Source organism: Sinohyriopsis cumingii, chromosome 1 (assembly GCF_028554795.1).
Source record: "Sinohyriopsis cumingii isolate HCF-2022 chromosome 1, ASM2855479v2, whole genome shotgun sequence".
Lineage (NCBI taxonomy): Eukaryota > Metazoa > Mollusca > Bivalvia > Unionida > Unionidae > Sinohyriopsis > Sinohyriopsis cumingii.
The window spans coordinates 112,308,939-112,333,850 of record NC_142961.1 but is presented as its reverse complement, the minus strand read 5'-3'; the positions used below and the strand labels follow the sequence as shown (position 1 = coordinate 112,333,850).

Genomic DNA, 24,912 nt, shown 5'->3' with positions numbered 1-24,912 from the left:
TCTTCCATAAAAAAGCTAAAAAATGTTAAAGGGGGTTTTAGGGTCCTCCTCCAATGGGGTCTTGAGAGGCATAGGCCTGATCTGAGGGTCGGTGGGGGGGGGATGCATTTTACGTTCATAAAAAACTGCTCCTGGTGCAACGTATGGTCATAAAATAAACCAAAATAATCATTTGAAAAACTAATAAACTTACCAAAAATGTTCAACTTGACTTCAATAATTTCACAATATTAATAGTCACATGAATTTGTTCTCCAATACTATTGATGCTGAAATTATTTCATGTGGATGTCAGTGTTCACATCATAATTAAGTCACAATAATTTCTCAATTTTTGCAGCAAATATATTATACTTCTCTCTTTTCATAACAAATAAACACCCAAGTACATCAACTATACACAAATAATCCCATACATTTACTTGTCTTTTTCCCCAGTGGACACAACCTGTTGATATGCCAGTCAAGCTCTTTTTGCATCTTTGGCAAAGATTTCTTTAGCCTTCCTTTTTGTCACCAGTGACTTTTTTGGTTCAATGTGTAATCGTTTCTTTTCCTTTTCAATGAGAGCCTTTATCCTTTCAAGCTGGTGCTTGTATTGTCCACATGCAGTACACATATTCTGACAGAGAGCTACATCTGTTCTCTCATGCAAGAAATCTTTCTTCTTACAGTACTTAACTGCACTTTTTCCAGATGCCTTCTGAGCTTCAATTTTTCCGTATGAAGCTTCTTTTGTAGGTGCTGTTCCAAACTCTTCCAACCGCAATTACCGTAGAACAGAGGTCACAAAATGCCAGTCCTCTAGCATTCAGTTTTCTTATAAACTGACCAACTAAACTTCCATCAACTTTTCACTCCAGCCATTCCCATTTCCATACATTTTTTAAACCTTTATCTAAACTTTTTGTGTCAAGGTCAGTCTCAACAACTCTGGATGCCATGTTTTGCAAGCATGCTTCTTCTTTCCCTTGCCATCAGTTTCCATTACACAAAGATGAATTTAAACATCTGACCAATCAGAATACTCTTTACGAGAGCTGTGTGCTAACTAACATATGGAACAAATAATTTAGAAGGAACATTGTGGAATGGGAGTGGACAGATCGTTTTTTTCCCCCTCAAAAAACCATATCGGAGATGATATAAAAAACAGACTGTCTCAAGAAAAATCTGATTGTACTCAGGAGAAAAGTGAAATTCTGCTTTAAAACGGAGAAAAATCATGCCTATTAATGTACAGGCAATTGGAGCAAAGTACCGTACACAAGGACACATCATAGTCTCTGACCCTGTTTGATGTGATAGCAGAATTCAAACCCACACCCTTTTAGTCCTTTACATTAAACACCAAGTCACGGCCTCTTATTACATGCATGAGGGTGCATTGGGGTTATTCTACTTCTACAAACACACATAGGTGTATTTTTGCATATAAATGGGAAAACTAATTTATTTTTGTCACGCTATGTGTATGATGATGGATGGATAATGATAAATTGTCTAAACAGTCTTTCTAAAATTCTTTTATTCTGCACCCTAAAATTTATAAATACAGTAAAACCTGCATTGAGAGACCAAACTTTTGGAAGAACACTTGTCTCTTAGTAACCACAGATTCTTAAGGCATCATTACAATTGGTATTTAGTGTTACAATTGCAACTGACACCTACCAGTACTTTTGGTTGGATGGGGGTGGGTGTCTCCCAAGATAGTTTATAATCGCAGCAGGAAAAAGACATACTTCCAGATAAGAGTCCTTATAAAAACTTTCAGATAAGAGTCCTTATAACACTCTCAGATAAGAGTCCTTATAACACTTTCAGATAGGAGTCCTTATAACACTTTCAGAGAATAGTCCTTATAACACTTTCAGATAGGAGTCCTTATAACACTCAGATAAGAAGTCATTATAACACTCAGATAATAGTCCTTATAACACTTTCAGATAGCAGTCCTTATAACACTCTCAGATAAGAGTCCTTATAACACTTTCCGATAGGAGTCCTTATAACACTTTCAGATAATAGTCCTTATAACACTTTCAGATAGGAGTCCTTATAACACTCTCAGATAAGAATCCTTATAACACTTTCCGATATAAGTCCTTATCACACTTTCAGCACAAAAAAAGCAAACTTATAAAGACTAAAGATAAAGAGATGATTTTGTTACATCTTGTTTATTTCTTTACACAGAATGAAAATAACTGTTACATTAGTAAATTTATGAAACATACTTATTGAAGTTATGTGTGTGTGTGTGTGACACCTCAAGTTAGGAAAATTATACTGAACTGAACATCATTCAACCATTTGAAATTTGCAATTATGTTAGTAAGCTTAGCTCTTGCTGACACACACTTTAATAATGACCATCTAATAACACGTACCCTGCTACTCTCCAAAGCATTTTCTACTCTTCGTCTCTCACTCTGTAACTGTTTTCTCATTGCTGCCAGCTGAGTTAGGACATCTGAACCTATAATAATAAAAAAAATCAAGTGAACTCCATTAGTGTAGTTTCTTATAAAATAAAAATACAAACACAGTATAAATGTAAGAATATGAAACAGCTGGTCCAGTGGCACCAAGAGAATGGGTGGGACTCATGTTACTGTCAAAAAGGTGGGAACAAGACAGTGAACAAAAGCCCCCGATGGGTCTAATGCTCTACCAGTCAAAAGGTGGGAATGAGACAGTGAACAAAAGCCCCCGATGGGTCTAATGCTCTGCCAGTCAAAAGGTGGGAATGAGACAGTGAACAAAATCCCCCTGAAGGGTCTAATTCTCTACCAGTCAAAAGGTGGGAATGAGACAGTGAACAGAAGCCCCCTGAAGGGTCTAATGCTCTACCAGTCAAAAGGTGGGAATGAGACAGTGAACAAAAGCCCCCGATGGGTCTAATGCTCTACCAGTCAAAAGGTGGGAATGAGACAGTGAACAAAATCCCCCTGAAGGGTCTAATTCTCTACCAGTCAAAAGGTGGGAATGAGACAGTGAAAATATAGGTTTCTTTGAGATGCATCAGCACTTAAAGCTATATGTACATTCAAACTTTAAGGCAAAATACCATAAATATTAATTTAATGTGTTCTTGTAATACAATGAAAATGAATGCAGATTCTCAGTGCTGTGGTAAGTCTTTAATAAAATATAACAAAATAAAACCTGGTCACTTTTGTTTACATAGTCCTTGAACTGCACTTATGACTCAGTAAAAGAAAAACTAATGTGTTTTTGTGAATTACAGATCCAAAGAAATAATCAATCAACAAAATTTCTGGTAACTGAATAACATAGTGCTGGGTGTTGAATAGTAGTGGATTGAATTAAACATGAAGATGGAGGAAGAATAGGGTAAAATATTAATTAAAGAATAATGTGTCAGTTACGCCATTAAAATGTTTATCATACAATAGTTTATTAAGACAAATGTACAGTGATCCCTCACTATAGTACTGCTCAAGAGAGCAATACATGTGTGCCATGTTAAAAGTCAAGTCAACATATAATGGGGTATATTATAGACAACTCCCTCGATAATTCACACCCAAATAACTCACAAAATTACTTCTAACGTGGGGTCAGGCATGGATCCCATTTCTTCAAACTAAAAAAATACCCCAAATATTGTCCCCTATTATCTGAATGTGAAGAAAATTATGATCAAAATCGGTACATGAAACCCTGATATTCTAGATTAGTTCTGTAACTAACTGAGTTACCTTCTCTAAATAAAGTCTGTATTATTATTATTATTATTATTATTATTATTATTATTATCATTATTATTATCATATGGAGGTTGTTTTACTGTCAAAACTGTGCCTAGTACCCAGAAATTTTAATCAACATCACAATATCATTACCAACTTTTAATATGTCATATATTTTATCAAATTTTCTTTTCAAACATCATTCTCTGTACAATGTAAGTAACAATATTCAATGAAATCTGATTGACAAAAATTCACAAATGCCTCCTGTTGGCAACACTTTAATAAATAAATACTAATTAAAAAAGAATTTGTCAGGTGAAAATGTGTTTAAGCTCTGTCTTTTAATTTAGTTTCATTGTAGTCATCATGAATACAATATGTCCTCTTGCAATCAAACAAGATAAATATCAATCTACAATTACAGCTATGTCCATGAGCATACCTGTGTGAACCTTATTAAGTGCGAACCATGTTTTGATCTCCGACTTGCAAAGTATTTGTTGTATTGCTACACTCAATTAAAAGCTGACATATTTTGTATCAAATAAGGGGGGTGGGGATAAAAGAAAAGTTAAAAGGTATACAAATCCTATCTGCAACAGTAAATGTGTTCTTGGTAGTATATCGGGTCAACTTATTTCAATTTTCAGTTATTATATGCAAGTAATATAATTAAACTAACTTATTTCAGCCCACCCATGAACAAGTATGATCAAAGATAGCCAGGCAACCAAGCAAAATGGGTACATGATGAATAAAATGTTTTATTTCACAGTTATGGTTCATTATGGAGAATTGAGTTCCGAAGTTTATAGTGAACTTAAAATTCCTGAATTGGCACTCATAGATTTCCTCCTCGATGTGAAAATTTACTCTCACTTACAATGAAATCATGGCATAGATAATTTATTAATAGAACAATAAAAAAAGTGATTTTTACATTGATGCTTGTTTCATGAAACAAATATTCATGACCTTTGAAGAAAAAAAGAATCTTGTTTTGTTTTGAATCAACAACAAAAATAAAGTGATGTAATACATGTTTGTGTGTACATGTGATGGTTGTTTAAAACCTCTTGGAAAAAAGGCAATTTATGCAAAACATCCAACAACTTCATTAGAAAAAGCTCTTTAATGACAATTACTCCCAATGTGATTATAAAATAAATATTCAGCCATCAAATAGCACTGTTACTCCCCAGCTAGGTTTTTCTCTATGTCAAGAGGGAATTGTATCCCCTTAATTTCTTGAGGTCCCTCTATAACTCACACCCTTGCTTATAGTGAGGCCTATGGTTCTGTTGTGCACGAGTTATCAAGTCCGAGGTGTACATAGTATTACTACAGCATAATATGATCAGTTCCTATGTCATGTCCACCTTAATTAAAGGGACTGTGTCACATTGAGGTACTTTAGAGTGAGAGACCAATGTTATTTTAACATGGGATAACTTACTTGGAGGTCTTTCTATCCTCTGAGGAGACGACTGAAAATATAAATTAAATTCAAGTTACTACATTTGTGCATGTATAATGCATACCAATGGCAAACTGCACAAAAATCCTGATGAGATCTATGTTAGGCATGCCTTATTAATGCAAAGTCTTCATTTGAATTATCCGCTCAGCTTCATTTGAATTGTTCTCTCTGGACCAGTAGTTATAATTCACAAATTGTGTTTCTACAAATATTTGTATTGTATTTTCTGATGTTACTTTAAATTCATTATCCTGTCTCACAAAGAGTCTCTGCATGCTTGTCAAAAGATATGATTATTGAGTGGAAAGAGTTTAGTATACAAATGAATTATTATAATTATGAAAGTTTACTTTCAGTGAAGTGTAGATGTAAGAGAGAGATTTTGGCTTCAATATACATATTCAAAGAATAAAGTGCAATTTTATGCATCCATAGATATGAAAATACTAAGACAAAGCATGCTTGTTTTGTCTTACATACTGATATCAAGTGAGCAATATATTTTGGGCATTAACTCTAAATTTCTCGGTTTTTTGTGTGTGAAAAACATGAGCATGGAAACACAAATATCAACTACATCATTGCACTGGAAACAAATTATGGCTTAAATTTTCATATAAGAAATATGTACACATTATTCCATGTATTTTATAATATAAAATCATATGTAATAATATATTGGGTATAACATTATATAATGATATAGGATAAAGTATAAAATGATATAATAGTACATGATAAAGGTTAAAATGATGTAATAGTAAAGAATAATGGTTAAAATGATGTAATAGTACAGGATAAAAGTTAAAATGATGTAATAGTACAGGATAAAGGTTAAAATGATATAATAGTACAAGATAAAGGTTAAAATGATGTAATAGTACAGGATAAAGGTTAAAATGATGTAATAGTACAGGATAAAGGTTAAAATGATATAATAGTACAGGATAAAGGTTAAAATGATATAATAGTACAGGACAAAGGTTAAAATGATACAATAGTACAGGATAAAGGTTAAAATGATGTAATAGTACAGGATAAAGGTTAAAATGATATAATAGTAAAGGATAAAGGTTAAAATGATATAATAGTAAGGATAAAGGTTAAAAGATATAATAGTAAAGGATAAAGGTTAAAATGATATAATAGTACAGGATAAAGGTTAAAATGATATAATAGTACAGGATAAAGGTTAAAATGATATAATAGTACAGGATAAAGGTTAAAATGATATAATAGTACAGAATAAAGGTTAAAATGATATAATAGTACAGGATAAAGGTTAAAAAGATATAATAGTACAAGATAAAGGTTAAAATGATGTAATAGTACAAGATAAAGGTTAAAATCATATAATATCACAAGATAAAGGTTAAAATGATGTAATAGTACAGGATAAAGGTTAAAATTATATAATAGTACAGGATAAAGGTTAAAATGATGAAATAGTACAGGAAAAAGGTTAAAATGATATAATAGTACAAGATAAAGGTTAAAATGATGTAATAGTACAGGATAAAGGTTAAAATGATATAATAGTACAGGATAAAGGTTAAAATGATGTAATTGTACAGGATAAAGGTTAAAAAGATATAATAGTACAAGATAAAGGTTAAACCGATGTAATAGTACAAGATAAGGTTAAAATGATATAATAGTAAAGGATAAAGGTTAAAATGATATAATAGTAAAGGATAAAGGTTAAAATGATATAATAGTAAGATAAAGGTTAAAATGATATAATAGTACAGGATAAAGGTTAAAATAATATAATAGTACAGGATAAAGGTTAAAATGATATAATAGTACAGGATAAAGGTTAAAATGATATAATAGTACAAGATAAAGGTTAAAATGATACAATAGTACAGGATAAAGGTTAAAATGATATAATAGTACAAGATAAAGGTTATAATGATGTAATAGTACAGGATAAAGTTTAAAATGATATAATGGTACAGGATAAAGGTTAAAATGATATAATAGTACAGGATAAAGTTTAAAATGATATAATAGTACAGGATAAAGGTTAAAATGATATAATAGTATAAGATAAAGGTTAAAATGATGTAAGAGTACAGGATAAAGTTTAAAATGATATAATAGTACAGGATAAAGGTTAAAATTATATAATAGTACAGGATAAAGGTTAAAATTATATAATAATAAGCAAAGTATAAAATAATATAATGATGCGAGATAATGTATCAACTGAAACAAAAATCTGTGTAAAAAACTAATTCAAGAATTCTAAAAAGTTTACATCATAATCCATGCATTTAAAAAATATAAATGCTTCATTAACTATGCATTAAAATTTGCTACTTTTTGCATGAAGTTAATGAGCTTTGTTAGTCAGCAAGCTCTTTCTTTTAGCTCTTGATTCTTGCGGAAGAACTCCATATTTCTGTGTTCTTGTAAGTTACCATATTCAACATAATATCCACACATGCCTTAAAAAGCACACATCCCTCTCTGTGGTCAAAATTTTAATAAAAAACACAATTATCTTGATCCTAGAATAACTTGACATGATAATCATTTTCCAGATCCTACCACTATGTATGACTTGATAATCATTTTCCAGATCCTACCACTATGTATGACTTGATAATCATTTTCCAGATCCTACCACTATGTATGACTTGATAATCATTTTCCAGATCCTACCATCATGCATGCTTTGACATGATAATCATTTACCAGATGCTATCAGAATACACTAAAAATAGACCTCAATTCACAATGCTAGGACAAACTTTAAATTCAAACAAAGGCCATAGTTCAACCAAGTTATGTCAACCAAAATAAAAATCTAAGTTATTTAGGTCATCTTGATATTAGTCCCATACCAAATGTTTGGTTTCAGTCCATTAAGTCCTTTTAAAGTTGTGGAGCAGAAATTTATGATGCAAGGGCACACTTCCAATTCAAACTGGGGAAATAACTGGGTAAGAGCAAATGTAAATTTTAATTTATGTTTTATTGATATTCAGTACCATACCTTGCCTGATTTAAATTTACCCTCAAAAAAAATTATATATATATATATATATATATATATATATATATATATATATATATATATATATATATATATATATAAACAAAGAACATAATGATGCAACAGAACATTTCTAAATCAAACAGGGGTCATAACTCTGTCATTTATTACTAAATATGGCCTGGGTAATTTTAATATTAACAACCATACCAATGCTGTTTTAAGTCATGAGGGACTTCAAAAGTTATGCTGAGCATAAAGAAAATTGATGACATATGTACAGGAAACAAAGAAAATTAACGACATATGTACAGGAAGCATAAAGAAAATTGATGACATATGTACAGGGACCCTAAAAGAAAACTGATGACATATGTACAGGGAGCATAAAAGAAAACTGATGACATATGTACAGGAAGCATAAAGAAAATTGATGACATATGTACAGGGACCCTAAAAGAAAACTGATGACATATGTACAGGGAGCATAAAAGAAAATTGATGACATATGTACAGGGAGCATAAAGAAAATTGATGACATATGTACAGGGAGCATAAAGAAAATTGATGACACATGTACAGGAAGCCTAAAAGAAAACTGATGACATATGTACAGGAAGCATAAAGAAAATTGATGACATATGTACAGGGAGCATAAAGAAAATTGATGACACATGTACAGGAAGCCTAAAAGAAAACTGATGACATATGTACAGGAAGCATAAAGAAAATTGATGACATGTACAAGGAGCATAAAGAACATTCATAGCATTTGTACGAGGAGCATAACAAACATTCATGTCATTTGTACAAGGAGCATAAAGAACATTCATAGCATTTGTACGAGGAGCATAAAGAACATTCATGTCATTTGTACAAGGAGCATAAAGAACATTTATGGCATCTGTACAAGGAGCGTAAAGAACATTCATGGCATTTGTACAGAAATCATAAAGAACATTCATGTCATTTGTACAAGGAGCATAAAAAACATTCATAGCATTTGTACGAGGAGCATAACAAACATTCATGTCATTTGTACAAGGAGCATAAAGAACATTCATGTCATTTGTACAAGGAGCATAAAGAACATTTATGGCATCTGTACAAGGAGCGTAAAGAACATTCATGGCATTTGTACAGAAATCATAAAGAACATTCATGTCATTTGTACAAGGAGCATAAAGAACATTCATGGCATGACTAAACCTGAACCTTTAACTTAGTTTTGATGCCATATTAGACACACCTTGCATTGACTGATTTCAATACTTTTGCTAAAAAGTGATAGAATTTCAGTTCTTCTTCATTGTTTGCTACTGAATATTCAAAACTATAGCCTACTGTAAAGATGAGAAGATTATCAATAGATAGTTTTCCCCAAAATCTTAAATGGAAAGCAATGTACAGTACCGGTACATGCACAAGTGTGGTGAGGCAAAAACTAATGCTAATCCTTTCTGTGACTTGATCATAATGCATAATTAGAATCAATAAGTAGCATTTATAACAAGAAAATTTAGCATACTGTCAAGTAAGTGAGTAACCCCCTCCCCCATTATTATCAGATACACTTTCCTGGTAGATGACCACTGTTCCATTGCACATGTATGTATTGCTTGTGCACCAATGCACTTGCCTTTTGTTTGTGAAAATAATGTTTGTTCTGATCAAGTTGTACTGTCAGTCAACTTCAGGAAGGTGCATGATCTATTGAATAAAGTTGAGGTGTTACCAAAATCATTTTATTATCTAATTACCCCATGGTATTTGATTTATGAAGACCAAAGCATGTATAACATGATTAAAAGTCTTAACTTTGACATTGGGACAAGAATACAAATATCATTTGTTTGGTATTATGTCAAAATGATGAAAACTATGTATAGTTTTAATTTAAGGGAACAAGCTATATAAGACTTTCAACAAGGCCACCCTGTCAAATCTGAATCATTTTCATTTATTACCAACTATACACTGTAAGTCATTTGGTGAAAATATTATGACAATATGATTGTCCATTCGGAAGTAGTGCTGATCAGATTTTCAAAATGGCCACCATGGTAGCCATATTGGAGATCAGATAGGCACCATTTTCTTTAGAACCAATTAGACTTATTAAGAAGCCTGCTAATCAAAACCCAATAGCTGTTTTGTTTTCTACTCAGGTATAACAATAACAAGATTTTAATGAAGAATGCTCATATAAGAATTGGAAAAATTGTCACTTTGGACAAATTAGATATCATTGGAAGTATTTCAGTGAAAACCTCACGATGATATGATCAGGAGAACTAGCAATAACAAGATGTTTTAGATGACCCATGAGCTTGCCATATTGGATTTCAAGGCAGCACCAGTTTAATTTAATATCAACTAGACCTTCAGATGAATGTGTGTATAGTGTATCAGTTTTCATGGCACTCATAAACAGTATAAGAGAAGCAGCAATAACAAACTTGTGCTAATAAAAGGACAGATGAAGTATGACTGACAACAGGCCAGCCCAGAAGATCTTCCAGTCTATGACCACTGGAAATGGAGCACACTAAACAAGATAGAAAAATAAAAGAATGTCACAAAGAATGAGTTGAATGGGGAACGAACATCAAGCTGACAGGAAGAAATTCCACAACCAGAGTGCGTGCTGAATACTACCTGATTTTCTAAATTATCTTGTGTTCTTTGGGCTGGCAGTGGTGGTGAGGAGACGCGTCTCTCTTCTGGTTGCTGTATAATTCAGAGTGCATATGGTGAGAACTGTGCAAATAGTATGAATCAGCTATTCATGGTTATCTTGTATTTGCTGGAGCAACTCAAGTAAAGGCAAAATCTATATATTTCAATATGCTGTGAAATAAAAGCCATCAATAGAATTTTTGTGACAAATCATTAAAAACATATCTCTGATCAAGGAACAAGAGGTTTAGTTGTGCAGACTAAAACTTAAACTATTATATATACTGAAATATTGTAGGAATGTTAGATAGAAAGCATGGAATATAGCAAAATCCTTTTAAACTGGTTACTCTTTCCAATGCTCTTTTTATAGATTCATGGTGGAGGTCAAGGCTCCACTATAGACGTGTGTGGATTATCCCATTCCTTTAGTCTCAACCTGGCTGTCATTGATAAAACTTGCTCTTTATTGTGACCTGACTGGCTGCTACCTGACATGGTGATCAATAATTGATGCTTAACACCTAAATGACCACCTGTCAATGTTAATTGGCATAAGACAGGATATGTAGCCAATTTTCTTAAGTACACCATGAGACTGAGTGTTTTCATATTAGCAGTACTTCTCATTTGATATGGTAAAGTAACAAAGTTTCACCTATTCATTAAATCATAATTTATATGTAGCATGTGTCATCTACCCTTTACTTATGAATGACTGGTTCTGAATGTGGGCCCTTAAGGAGGTCTTCAAATTGGCAAATATCTTTAAAGAATGGTTTTAAAAAGTCTGTCCTCATAACTGTTAGTTGGATAATTGACAGATTTAGATAAATGGAAAGTCCAGATTAAAAAGGCTTTACTATATTTAGTATGAAATTATCATAACTGACTGTATTTTCTCCAGAAGAGGAAAAAGAAAACTCTATAATAGCTGTAATGATACAGTTTACCTGCATTACATAGTAATTAGTTGTCTCAGGTGGGAAGTAAACAAATGGCTCCTGAAATACAATTGCCCATTATCTGAACAGTAATTACTTAAATAAAATCTGCAGTGACTCTCAGTGAAGATTTATAAAAGGTACATAATGCCAAATAAATAAATATGTGTGGTTCTGGTTAATTGAAGAAAAAATTAAAAAGAAAAATCATTGGGAGAAAAAAAATTAACATTAACTACATGCAAAGTTAAATTCAGGATGTGAGTGATGCTTATTTTCTAGTTTATACTTCATTTAAATCTGTACAGACCAACAACAACAAATTTGTACTGACCTACCTATCTTTTTTTTCAATATAAACCAGAACAACACATATTTTTTGGCATTTGGTCTAATCATGCAAGTGTACAAATTTCATATGGTTTCATATTAAAAGTGTGTTACGATTTCACTTTCAAATGATCCTGGTGGACCCATTATGATTTAACTTATTTAAAGTCACGTTTTTTTTTTTTGCTTTCAAAATCAAAGCTGTATTCAAAATTCAATTACTAAAATGAGAAAACAAGTGTCTCATATTCAAACTATTCTTTACAGGCTTTTTCTTTCCCCAAATCAACTGTCATTAAAACTACACTTTTTTCAACTTTACTATTTTCCAATGTAAATTTGGTGTAAATAGTTTGGACTTTCAGGTACCATATATACTTACTTATAAGTAAAGTCCAACTGCAAATTGCACAGACCCAGATCCTCTGTCACATAATGCAGCAGCAGATCTGGGTCGATGCAGCTCATTAGGAGTAATCAGTAGAATAAACAATAGAGACCCTAATTAGCCAGCACATTATACATCATCTGCCTTAAGCTTCAATAAACATTTCAAAATTGGTACCTGAAATTAAAATTTCTAAATACCCTTCTTATTGCTAGGCTGATAATAGTTTTTGTTTTTAAAGAATAGTCAACGGATATCAGGAATTAAAATTCATTCTTAAAATCATGAGTTTTCCTTAAAAGAGTCGACTTATCTCAGAATAAACTCTGTAAATTTACTCAAGTCTTATAAATTTTACAAATAAAAAGTTATTTTGTGTCCTTTTCTCCCTCACAACCTACTGATCATAAGTAGCATGAGGATAATGTAACACTCAATTTGAGGAGAATAATGTAACACTCAATTTGAGGAGGATAATGTAACACTCAATTTGAGGAGGATAATGTAACACTCGATTTGAGGAGGATAATGTAACACTCAATTTGAGGAGGATAATGTAATACTCAATTTGATGAGAATAATGTAACACTCAATTTGAGGAGGATAATGTAACACTCAATTTGAGGAGGATAATGTAACACTCGATTTGAGGAGGATAATGTAACACTCAATTTGAGGAGGATAATGTAATACTCAATTTGATGAGAATAATGTAACACTCAATTTGAGGAGGATAATGTAACACTCAATTTGAGGAGGATAATGTAACACTCAATTTGAGGAGGATAATGTAACACTCAATTTGAGGAAAAGAATAATTTGAGTGAAACGTGGTCTAAGATTGATGTAGAACTATTAAAATCTGTTTAACCAATTTGGTTTTGACATTTAATGAAAAGGAATGAATATGTCTAATACGTGTCAAACACAGCATTCCATGAAATATGGTTCTCTGCCATTTGGTTCCAAAAATACAGTGAATTATTTCAAAATGTAAATTGGGTGAATATACAATGTATTCATGCACTTCTATCCCAATCAATTAAACTAGAGTATAGAAATACCTGTTTATAAACAAAAAAGAGAGAAATTAATCAGATCAGGGTTTTTCTTATAAATTCACTGGAATCTGAGTAAATATTAACACAGCACAAAAATAGCACACAAAAAATCCAGAATACGCACACAGAACAAAAGACTGCATTATTAGAAGCTGACAGTGTGATATTACAAGTACAATATCTGCCCCTGAATTAGGCTAACACAAATGAATAATTCTTTTGACCCATATCTGCCATCTCCTAAAGCACCAGCAGATCTGGGTCTAAAATGTTCATTCTACTAATGATTTCAAGTGTACATTTAAGACCCTGTTCAGACTGCACAAAGTGACATTCAACTTACAGACACCTGGGTTGGTTCCTTTCCCTTAAGCTCTGCCACTGGTTACTTTTTAGGTGCATTATGTGCCCCACCCCCCCACCCCCGCAAGTTACTCGTTGTTGCCAAAATGACTTTCATGGTCATTAAATAAAATGCTTTATAATCCAAGCAAGTCAAACTGCTGAAAGTAAGTGGTATCTCTGCTGTAAGTTTTGATGAATCCAATATATTTCAAAGAATACTGTCAAACTGAACAGTATTCTGAAAGGAACTTCATCTAGTTTACAATTAAAGTTAACTGTAGTTGATGACCAGTTGCAGAGGTCAGGCAGATAGGGGCTACTGTGATGAGAGTGAATATGTGACAGTAGATTAGGTCACGGTGTTTATTTTACTTATGATTTTAAGTGAACAGCTAAGACTCTAATCTGCCTGCATACCATGTGACATATGATCTGGGTCACAGTGTTCATTTTACTTATGATTTTAAGTGAACAGCTAAGACCCTAATCTGCCTGCATACCATGTGACATATGATATTGGTGAACAGTGTTAATCTTAAAGTGAGCAGCTTAGATTCTTATCTGCCTGCATACTACATGACAACATATATGGGTCACACTGTTAATTTTACTTATGATTTTAAGTGAACAGCTTAAGTGACAGCACATCTGGGTCTACAGTTCTCACTTTTTTACTTATGATTTTAAGTGAACAGCTTAGACTCTGATCTGCCTGCATACTAGGTGACAGATGATCTGGGTCACAGTATTGATTTTACTTACGATTTTAGGTGAACGACATAGGCTGATCTGCCTGCATAATAGGTGACAGATGATCTGGTCACAGTATTGATTTTACTTATGATTTTAAGTGAACGAAATAGGCTGATCTGCCTGCATAATAGGTGACAGATGATCTGGGTCACAGTATTGATTTTACTTATGATTTTAAGTGAAAGACATAGGCTGATCTTCCTGCATAATAGGTGACAGATGATCTGGGTCACAGTATTGATTTTACTTATGATTTTAAGTGAAAGACAAAGGCTGATCAGCCTGCATAATAGGTGACAGATGATCTGGGTCACAGTATTGATTTTACTTATGATTTTAAGTGAAAGACATAGGCTGATCAGCCTGCATACTATGATCAGTAGATCTGGGTCTAAAGCATTCGTTTTACTTATGACTTCAAGTATACAGCTCAAAACCATAATCTGCCTGTATCAAATGTGATATTAGATCTGGGTCAAGAGTATTTTCAACTAGGTATTTATCATATACCAGTATGTAGACAGTTATGGTAATAATGCATATGCATAAAACATTTTCATGGACTATACAGGTAACTAACACAGAACTCGTATATGTACAAATTTTTTCTTCTACCCAGGTAAGCAAAAAGATGGAGAGAAAATATGTACTTGAAGTACTTGAAAATGAAATGTATTTTTTAGAGTCTATTGTAATTGCATACAATCAAAGATTCTCCTTGACTTCAGGCAGTGTTAATTTCAGTGTTAGGTAGTGAAGAAATAGTGTGCATTTAGCGAAAAGCCTGCCCAGTTAGAATAATCTTTCAAACATCACATCAAAAACAAAGAAGTATGTAAATAAGGTAACAGATTAAATTCCTCACATGTGATAAACCATTTCCTTATAAATCTAACAACATGTAACCCCACTATAACACATTTCATTATAACATGAATTTGGATATAATACAGTTGTGACATGGCTCCTATGTTTTTACACTGTCTTCACCAATTTTGCTCAACTAATTTCTGAATTATTACAAAGTGTGATTGCCAATTAGAGTCTGATTTTTTAATCTGGTGAGATGTGTTGTATTACAGTACTGACATTTTGTTTAAGCACTTTGACTTTCTTTACATTAAAAAAGATCTTAAAAGTGATCATTTGTGAATATTAATTTCAAACATGTCAATAAGAATTCACTGCAAAGGAACTGTGCTAGCTCAGTTGGCAGTGCTGAATGTGTAATCCAAGGGTTGCAAGTTTGATACTCATCAAGCCAACCCAGGCTAGCTGCCTCTTCATGCCCTATAAGGAAAGACACAGTTCCCTTTCCCTGGCATGATATAGCCCAAATAAGTGTTGAAAGTGACATTAAAAACTGAGCAACTAACCAGTCAATGCACTTTATTTTTAGCTTGGTGTTACTCAATGACATCAGCTCTTAAAAAAAACATAATTTTTCATCTACTTGTATTGACCACAAATAATAAAACTATTAATTATTTTTTGTGTTTCTCTTTAACATTTGGTACTGAATTCAGACACATCAAGATCCATTCTGGGATGATTAAAAACTAATTTATGTGCACATTTTTAATGGTGTTATTAATGGTGTCATGGTGCTCCTGAGGCAATGAGATTCATGCTACTGCCAACCTTCTTACACATATATGTACCAATGCATGGTTGTCTGCAGAACATTAAATATGCAATCACTATTACTCTGTTTCATTTAATATGTAACTACATCATCAAAGCTTATCTTGTGCTGAAAAATGGCATTAAACCCTACAACAACAACAGCAACAAAGCCTGCAGTTTTGCACTCTGTTGACCCTGACAATTGTGTTATAGTGGGGTTCCCTACAATTAAGTTGTGAGAAGCTGCAAAAATACAACAATTTGCAACTCACTCTTAATCTTTCATTGTGGTTTTATGTAAGATAGCAAGTGAACAGTTCCTGTGCTTAAATTATTTAAATCATTTACCTCCCCACCCACTCTGAATCAAACCACACTATGATAGAGATTGTATGGTCTATTTCAGACAATATCGACATTTTATCCAACTGAAAAATCAGTTTTCAAATACGTTTCTTCAAAATATAGCTTACTGGTAAGCCTTTCTCATATTCTTTATTTCAATATATAAGGATGCCAATTAAGGTGAATGGTGTCTGAAATGATGTATGCCAATGAAACACTGGAAGCAGTTGTATAATAGGAAGTGCCATTATTTTATGATGAAAATTTTGCAGCTTTTCTTATCACAAACCTCATCTGTCACTTTAATTTCAGTGCCCATAAAAATATTTTCAGTCTTAAAACTAAAGGCTACATTTAATCATGCAAGACACCTTCAGCAGAAAATGAAAATCATTTGAGGTAAGATCAACTGTAAAAATTGCCACTTTGACTGCTAAAGTTGTTGAAGATAAAATTATTATGGCTGATTGCTGCACAATGATAATGCACGTATGCATGATACATCATCCTGGACACAATATAATTATTGCATTTACAGGAAGATAATAATGCCACATTATGGGCAAGTTGCAAATTACTGTACACAGTGGAATTCATTAATAATCAATTAATGGGACCAGTGAAACTTATATTAAAGCAGAATATTTTTAGAATCGGAAAAAAAAACAACCCAAAACATACAATATTAACCTGTGCATAGTGGATGCATTAAATGGATTGCTGGATATGCCAAGATGTAAAGTTCTGATAGATCTGGGTTTATGCTGTTCATTTTACTTACAATTCCAAATAAACAGCATTGACCCTGATTTACTGGGAAATCATACTTTTCCCAGTTTGGTCAGAGACATACGGGTCAATATGTTATATTATTTTATCAATGGGACTTAGTACCTGCTAACTAAAAGAATTATTGAAATACAATATTATAAATGGTTTCCACTGTATTTGAGTCTCTCTTGTTCAGTCACTGATGTATGCAACTGACTATCACCACTCAATGACTGGTTCATGCTGATGACTATTAACACTCACAAATTCTGGTTAATAATAAGCTTCTCACTACCTGTACTCGAGCTGCTACAACTGGGGATCGAGCTCTTTCCTGCATTGGGGCCTGCTAATTAAGCAATCAAGTCTAAAATAGCTACACAGATGTGCCTTACATATATCATGAAAGCCTAACTACAATATTTGAACATCAGTTCCAACTTTCTGAAATCGGACTGGCTTATAAGTAACTGACAATTTTTAAAAACATTTTATTTAACACATTAACCCCTGGAGGTTTTTGTCATTTTCGCCTGAAATTCAAGTAGGGAACACATTCTGAAAGTTATTTCTGAATACATCACAACACATCAACTTCCAGGTGATTTTCAAATAACCTAATGCCCTAGTTGTGCTAGAAACATCGTTTTTCATTGGCTATTTGGCCCACGCATGAGCAAAAAGGTAAAAGTTTTTTTGTTTTTGTGCTTGATAGACCCATTACTTTCGTATCAAGACCACTCTTTATTCCAATTGCCCATCTTATCCTACTTTTTGCAAATGTTCATCTGTCTGTTTGCAGTTCATACCGGTCTGCCTTAGATCTGAGACCAAAAAGTCTAAAATATGGACATAAAATCGGTTTCTGACCACAGGCGAATTTTGGGTGGAAAATAATCGGGTAAAAAAATGAAGTTCTTCCCCTCTGTATTTTGTAGTGCAACTAGAACTTCCAGATTATTTGGTATCATTGTAGAGCTACATGTATCTACCTTTCTATAATACCACCCACTTTAGTGTACCACAAATGACCTTGACACTACAGTGCTAGACGGTAGGCTACTACCTCCTGCCATGTAAACTTGTCAGCAGGGGTTAATGTGTTAAAGAAAAAAATAAAGTAGTGATATTCCAACACCTTGATTTCTGTTTTGCAACATAGGAAATTAAATACTTCGAAACAATAAAATGAGACTGCTATGCCAAGTATTGACCACTGATAGGACAGTCTGCTACCAGCATCCATTGCAACATTTCAAGTATCAACAGTAATCAAAAGTCTAACGCTTACCCCAATTCTGAGTAAGTTTTGTTGAAATTTTACAACTTTTTGAAATGACAAGCACTAGATTATGTTCATCAATCATAATAAATATTTCTTACAGTCTTTGCAAAACTGTCATTTATGAACAAAGTCTGTGAGAATTTACAAGCTGGCACTTAATTTGATCTTTAAGATAAATAATATCATCAATAATCTACAAATATGCCAATGAAAGCTGCAAACGAGTACATTATGAAAATTGCAAACAACCATTAAGATAAATATTCTATGCAACTGATAAAAGTCTAGCTTTATTTGGAAGCAAGCAAAAGGCAGGCATGTGCCAAGTTAATAAATGGAAGTTCAAAATGAATACAGTTTTCAATTTTAATGTGAACCAAGGGATGGCAAAATAAGATCCCAAAGTCGATTTCAACATGGCTGAATATATATGCCTTTCCATTTTTCTAGAAAAGTACTTCACTAAATTAGAGGTGGCAAACCTGACAACATGAGAGCTCATTTGTTTAGAGCTGGACAATAAATTTCAACTGGAGAAATAATTTTTCAACTTGTGGCAGCAAACATGAAAATTCCTGTTCAAATTTGACCATTTTGGCAAGCTGTTTTCGGTCATTCTCTGCAAGGTATTATGGGTATGACTTATATTAAGTTTTCATTTGCCAAATGTTCATTGATACTGGGGGTAAACCATAGAAAGTAGGACACTGAACCAGTTTTATCCAAAACCTTGCAAAAATTACCCACAATGACTTGCAGAAATGGGCAATTCATAGAAAATTTCTGCATTTGCCATCATCTGCTACAAACCATTGTTCTGAAATTTAACTTCATTTACCTGCTCAAAATAATTGAGCCCTCATGTTGCCAAGACCTGAAATAAATTATGACTGTTGCTTTATATATCTGTTTGTGAACATGTACAACCCATATCCTACTTGGAACATCAGTGACCCAGATCTGCAATTACACAAAGTGCTGGCAAATCTGGGTCTACACTCTTCTCAATTGGGTGCATGTTACACAAAGGCAAGTACTGTATAAAATACATTTTACCACATACAAAAAAGACAACACGCAGAAGAACACTAATGTATATTTTTTTTTATTAAGGACCACACAGACACAGAACAAAGAAACACACTGAATTATAGTACAGAAATTAAGAGTGGCTTTACATTTCTAAATACATATATATATAACAGAATCTCACAAACAGACTCGTTCTGTCCTCTTATATGCTATTAGGGTCAACACATATTTTGCAAGCCATTTGTTTAAACATGATTTGGACTGCAGCGTTAAAGTTTTTGAACTAAGAATATGCAAGCAGGGTAGACAGTTATACACTATCATAAGCACAAGGTCATTAATTTTGTAAGGACAAAATTGTTGAGAAAAATTTTGAATGACCCACCTTCCTGTGAGGGAGGAAAGTTATAATATAATTACCATACTGAATGACCCCATGGATGAGTACTCGTAATATCAATAGAACTATCCATTCTGGAGAAGCAATAACAAGATTTTCAAGATGGCCACCATGGCAGCTTAATTTAATGACAGAAATATGTCATTTCATTGAGGACAAACCAGACCTCAGTACAAATGTATATTTCCAGTATTATAAAAATGCATAACAGTTTCAAAAGGCAAACCTTCAGTGGCTGATAAGTAGTGGAAACAATAAGCCCTGTATTAAATGGCAGAAGGACAATATACACTTGTTTATGCCTGACTGCAAAGGTTTGCTGAGCTAGAAACATAAAGTTGTAAAAGGGAAGAGGGCCAGAGTTGCCATCCATTATTATAAGCCTTATCCAGAACATCAACAGAGAGCAGATTTCCTACCCATATACATTCTTCACAGATTCTCTACCCATTTACAATCTTGATAGGTATACTATCCTATATAATCCTGACAGATTTACTGCCCAAATACAATCTTGACAGCTTTCCTATCCATTTAGTCTTGTCAGATTTCCTACCCATATACAATCTTGACAGATATACTAACCATATACAATCTTGACAGATATACTAACCATATACAATCTTGACAGATATACTAACCATATACAATCTTGACAGATATACTAACTATATAAAATCCTTACAGACTGACTACCTATATACAATACTGGTACTTTCAGACTGACTACCTATATACAATCTTGACAGCTTTCCTATCCATATAGTCTTGTCAGATTTTCTACCTATATACATTCTAGACAGATTTCCTACCCATATATAGTCCTGACAGATTTACTACCAATTTACAGTCCTGAAAACTGATAATCAGCACATACCATGAGAGTGCAATTCGCCTGAACATTTTTATCTATATAACTGATGCTTGCAAATCAAGCAAAGACTGGCACAGTCAAATTTGTCAAACCTAGCACACTCTGAGATGAGCAGAAAGTGGTCTTAGAAGACAGTTGCTTGTTTAACAGAGGTTCATTTCTTCAATATTCTGTTTGAGGGATATTCAAAAACTACTTTTTAAGAAAGATGATTGCTTAATAAAGGTGTCCTATAAGAAAGGCTTGATGGTCCTTAAAAGTGAGGAGTTCTGTACAAAGACATATCTACTAATTAAACAGAAAGAACACAACAAAAAACTTAATAGAGAAATTAAACAAAATAAACAGCGTCTGTAGACACTGAGTATACCTTCAACTATGCAATATTTAGTCATTACCTGTGGTTTTCTTTCCTGAATTTGTTCTTCTTGTTTATCTCTCATCCTTTCTTCTTCAAGTTCCTTTTTCTTTCTCTCCTGTTCTCTCTTCCTGTCTTCAGCCTGTTTTTGCAATTCCTCATTTTTTCTGCGAGCCTATTTTTAAATAAAAACTGTTAGAATCTGATAGTGACAATGAGCATATCAATTTATTAAGGCATATCAAATTTATTTACCAGTTAGGAATTTTCTTATTTGTTTTGAACTATCATTTGTCCCAGCTTAAATGTAGTTGAGAGGAGAAAACAAAGAAAGAAACAAACAAACAACAAGAGTCCCAAGTGAGCCTGATATCATTCACCTAGTACACACTGGTTTAAAAAGTTGATTATAGCAAAAAGGCAAGTGCTTTGGGCCTCTTACAGGACAACTTCCACCTATTTGGTGGAAATAGGTGGTAAAGTCCTAATAATATTTCTTTACCTTTAGCATGTTTTCTGTTTTCTAATTTCATGGTGTTTGTTTTGTTGTAATTATATGTTCTTTTTTATTCTTTTTTTAAGGTTTTGTCTAATGTTGTAAAGTGCTCAGAGCTTCTAAAGATTAGGTGCTATGCAAAGTCCTCATTATTATTATTATTTGCTGCATTGTTTAACTGTGTTTCTACTTTGAGCAACAACAGCTGGACAGGATAGTTTATTGGATTGGCATCTTTTTTATCAATGTGAAAGAAATTCATGCTTGGACTGGTGTGGCTGTTTTGGACAGATATTGATGTGATGTGATGTGATTTTGATTTTTTTAATGTAGCTTTAACCATTTTTCAGTCATATCGCTACGATGTCTGCAGTGTGCCAGTTTAAAGTGATGTCTAGCAATGGGGCATCATGCCACAGACATGAAGCATGATGTCCCACCCAGTCCCATTATCCTGACACCAGGCCGACCAGTCCTAACACTAACCTCTTAATGCTGAACGCCAAGCGAGGCAGCTGTTAGTACCATTTTTGTAATGGACAGAAAGTTGTTCTATGGTAGTTGTATAAATACATTAGTAACAGCTGGTCATACCTGATGGAAATAAGTATCATTTACAGGTTTTCCACCTGGTTACCATAAAAGGCACAGTTGTTAGGGAGCTAACCCAGACAAATGTTTTAATTGAGCTTGTCCTATGAAGCCTTCATACCACGTGAGATAAAAATTCTCAAGGTCATTTTAAGAAATAAATTGAAAATAATTTTTCAGCACAGCTATTGGAGTTATACTGGACAAAATGTTGGTAGAGGAAGTCCTTAGAAGTGTTTATACCAAGTGCGATCAAAATTGGCTAAGTTCATGTAAAGAAGTCAAAACTAGGATTTCCACCTATTTGCTAAAGAAGCAATACTACTGCAAAGTGAGCTATCAAGCTACCAACAATTGTGAAGCTGATGTCCTAAAAACAGTTAAAATGAGAGTGATCAGAAATGGCTCAGCCATTCAGGATAAGTTGAAATAAGTTTTTTATATGGTTGCTATTTAAGCCCCCTCCTCCATGCTAGTGGAGCCAGCCCTGACAAACTTTTGTCATGGGATGTCCTAACATTATTCCAACAAAGTTTGATTGAAATTTGTTCAGATATTCTAAAGAAAATAGCACAAATATGTTTTCCACCTAGTTGCTAAAGAAGCCACGCCACTGCCAGGGGTGTCAACTAAGATAAGACTGAGATAAAGAATGTTGTAACAAATATTTCCCCCTGAGTTCAATCTAAATCGGCTGCACAATTCTGAAAAAGAAGTAAAAGACAGTCTTCCAAATCGTTGCTAAGGAAGCCAGTCTGGACAAAACTTTGATATAGCATGTCTAAGGAAATATTCCCACAAAGTTTGATCAAACTGACTCAGCTATTGAGAAGAAGCTGAAAATGGGATTTCCACATGGTTACTACAGAAACCACATGTATACTTGGCGAGACACCCTCAGTATAATTCTGAAAGAGTATGTCCAACCAAGTCTGACTAAAGTTTGCCCTGATATAACAAAATAAAATGTTGAAATTTTGTTTTCAAACTGGTTGCTAAGAAAGCCACAGTTTGTTAAAGCAAGTATCTTGGATACAATGTTTGATAGAGACTGTCCAAACAAATATGCTGAACAAGTTTGTGTGAAACTGGCTCAGCCATTCTAGAAAAGTCACACACAGGTTTCCCATATGGTTGCTAAAGGAGCCATAACACTGCTAAAGAAGAAAGACACCTCTTAAAATTTTTAACTGTATATCCCAAAAAACATTCCTAAAAAGTTTAACCGAAAGTTTCCAGAACAAAAAAAAATGTTTTATCCATGCAATAATAATTAAGTCAAAAGCAGTTTTGCTAACCTCATCATCTCTTTCTTTTTTCCTTCGCTTCTCTTCTTCAAATTCAGCCTCAATACGTTTTCTCTGTTCCTCAAGTCTCCTATTTTCTTTTTCTTCCTCCATTCTTTCCAATTCCTTCTCCATCTGTGCCTGCCGTCTCTTCTCCTCAATCTCAAAAGTTAACACATGCAAAGCTAATTTTTACAATATTTGAAAGGGGCAGGAAAATTATTTGTAAGCCAAACTGGGTAGCAGACATTCTATCAACAAAGCAAATAGGAAATCAGACTGAAACCGAGGACCTCTGTGCAGATACAAATTCGAATTTACTACTAAGTGTCTACATTCTAACTGGTGAAAAGCAGTTTTATCCTCCATCTGTTGAAAGCAAATATAAATACTATCTAAGTGATGTATAATTTGATAAGTGGTAGTTTTCTATTGTTATTCTATTTATACTGTCTGAAGCTTGCAAAGTGGATGTCACTACCTATTTTGCTACTGCTTTAAACAAAAGGACTTGAGATTTGTAATGACCAGATAATATGAGGCAGAAACACATTATAAAAGAAAAACAACTGATCCAGAAAAAAAACTTTTACAAATGATAGACAGATGGAGCCATGAAAAATCTGTGAATTTTATGTTCTGATGTCAGCGTCTATTACAGTACATATGGCTTTTGACTGTGTCATATGAAAGTACTCAAGCCATTTAATTAACATTTATCTATAGTAATTTGAGTTGGGTATTGGTAGTTAATATCTATTACAATATGCATCATGATAATTGTCTTTGATATGATATGTATCACAACACTATTACAGATATATAATGTAAAATATTCAAGTGAGTCCAAATTTGTGTAATGCTGATTACAGGAATTTATTGTATCTGAATTACAGAAATGTAGTGAAACCAAGTTTTATTTTTCCTTTCTGTCTTTTGTTTATATATGTTCACAAAATTCAGTTCCAATGCACAAACATGATTTTAAAATACTTTTAGGAGAGTTAGGTTAATAATAAATCTATTGGATAAGCATACAAATGTAAAATATGATCAGATGGATTAGCTATTTACTAGAACAAATCAAAACATTGTTAATAAAAAAACTAACATCTTCGTGGGTCAGTGGTTCTTCCTGGGGT

At 33.2% G+C, this 24,912-nt stretch overlaps 1 protein-coding gene across 1 annotated transcript in view; it reads right to left on the bottom strand.

Annotated features, from left to right (window-relative positions):
• Window positions 1-24,912, bottom strand: part of LOC149807626 (uncharacterized) — a 247,293-nt gene that overhangs the window by 43,069 nt on the left and 179,312 nt on the right. Inside the window, exons 36-41 of the mRNA XM_089968946.1 lie at window positions 23,783-23,932; window positions 21,438-21,572; window positions 17,744-17,797; window positions 10,865-10,936; window positions 5,179-5,209; window positions 2,394-2,482 (exon numbers count right to left, since the gene is read on the bottom strand). Coding sequence (XP_089825072.1) covers window positions 2,394-2,482; window positions 5,179-5,209; window positions 10,865-10,936; window positions 17,744-17,797; window positions 21,438-21,572; window positions 23,783-23,932 — 531 coding nt within the window. The remainder of the gene's footprint in view (window positions 1-2,393; window positions 2,483-5,178; window positions 5,210-10,864; window positions 10,937-17,743; window positions 17,798-21,437; window positions 21,573-23,782; window positions 23,933-24,912) is intronic.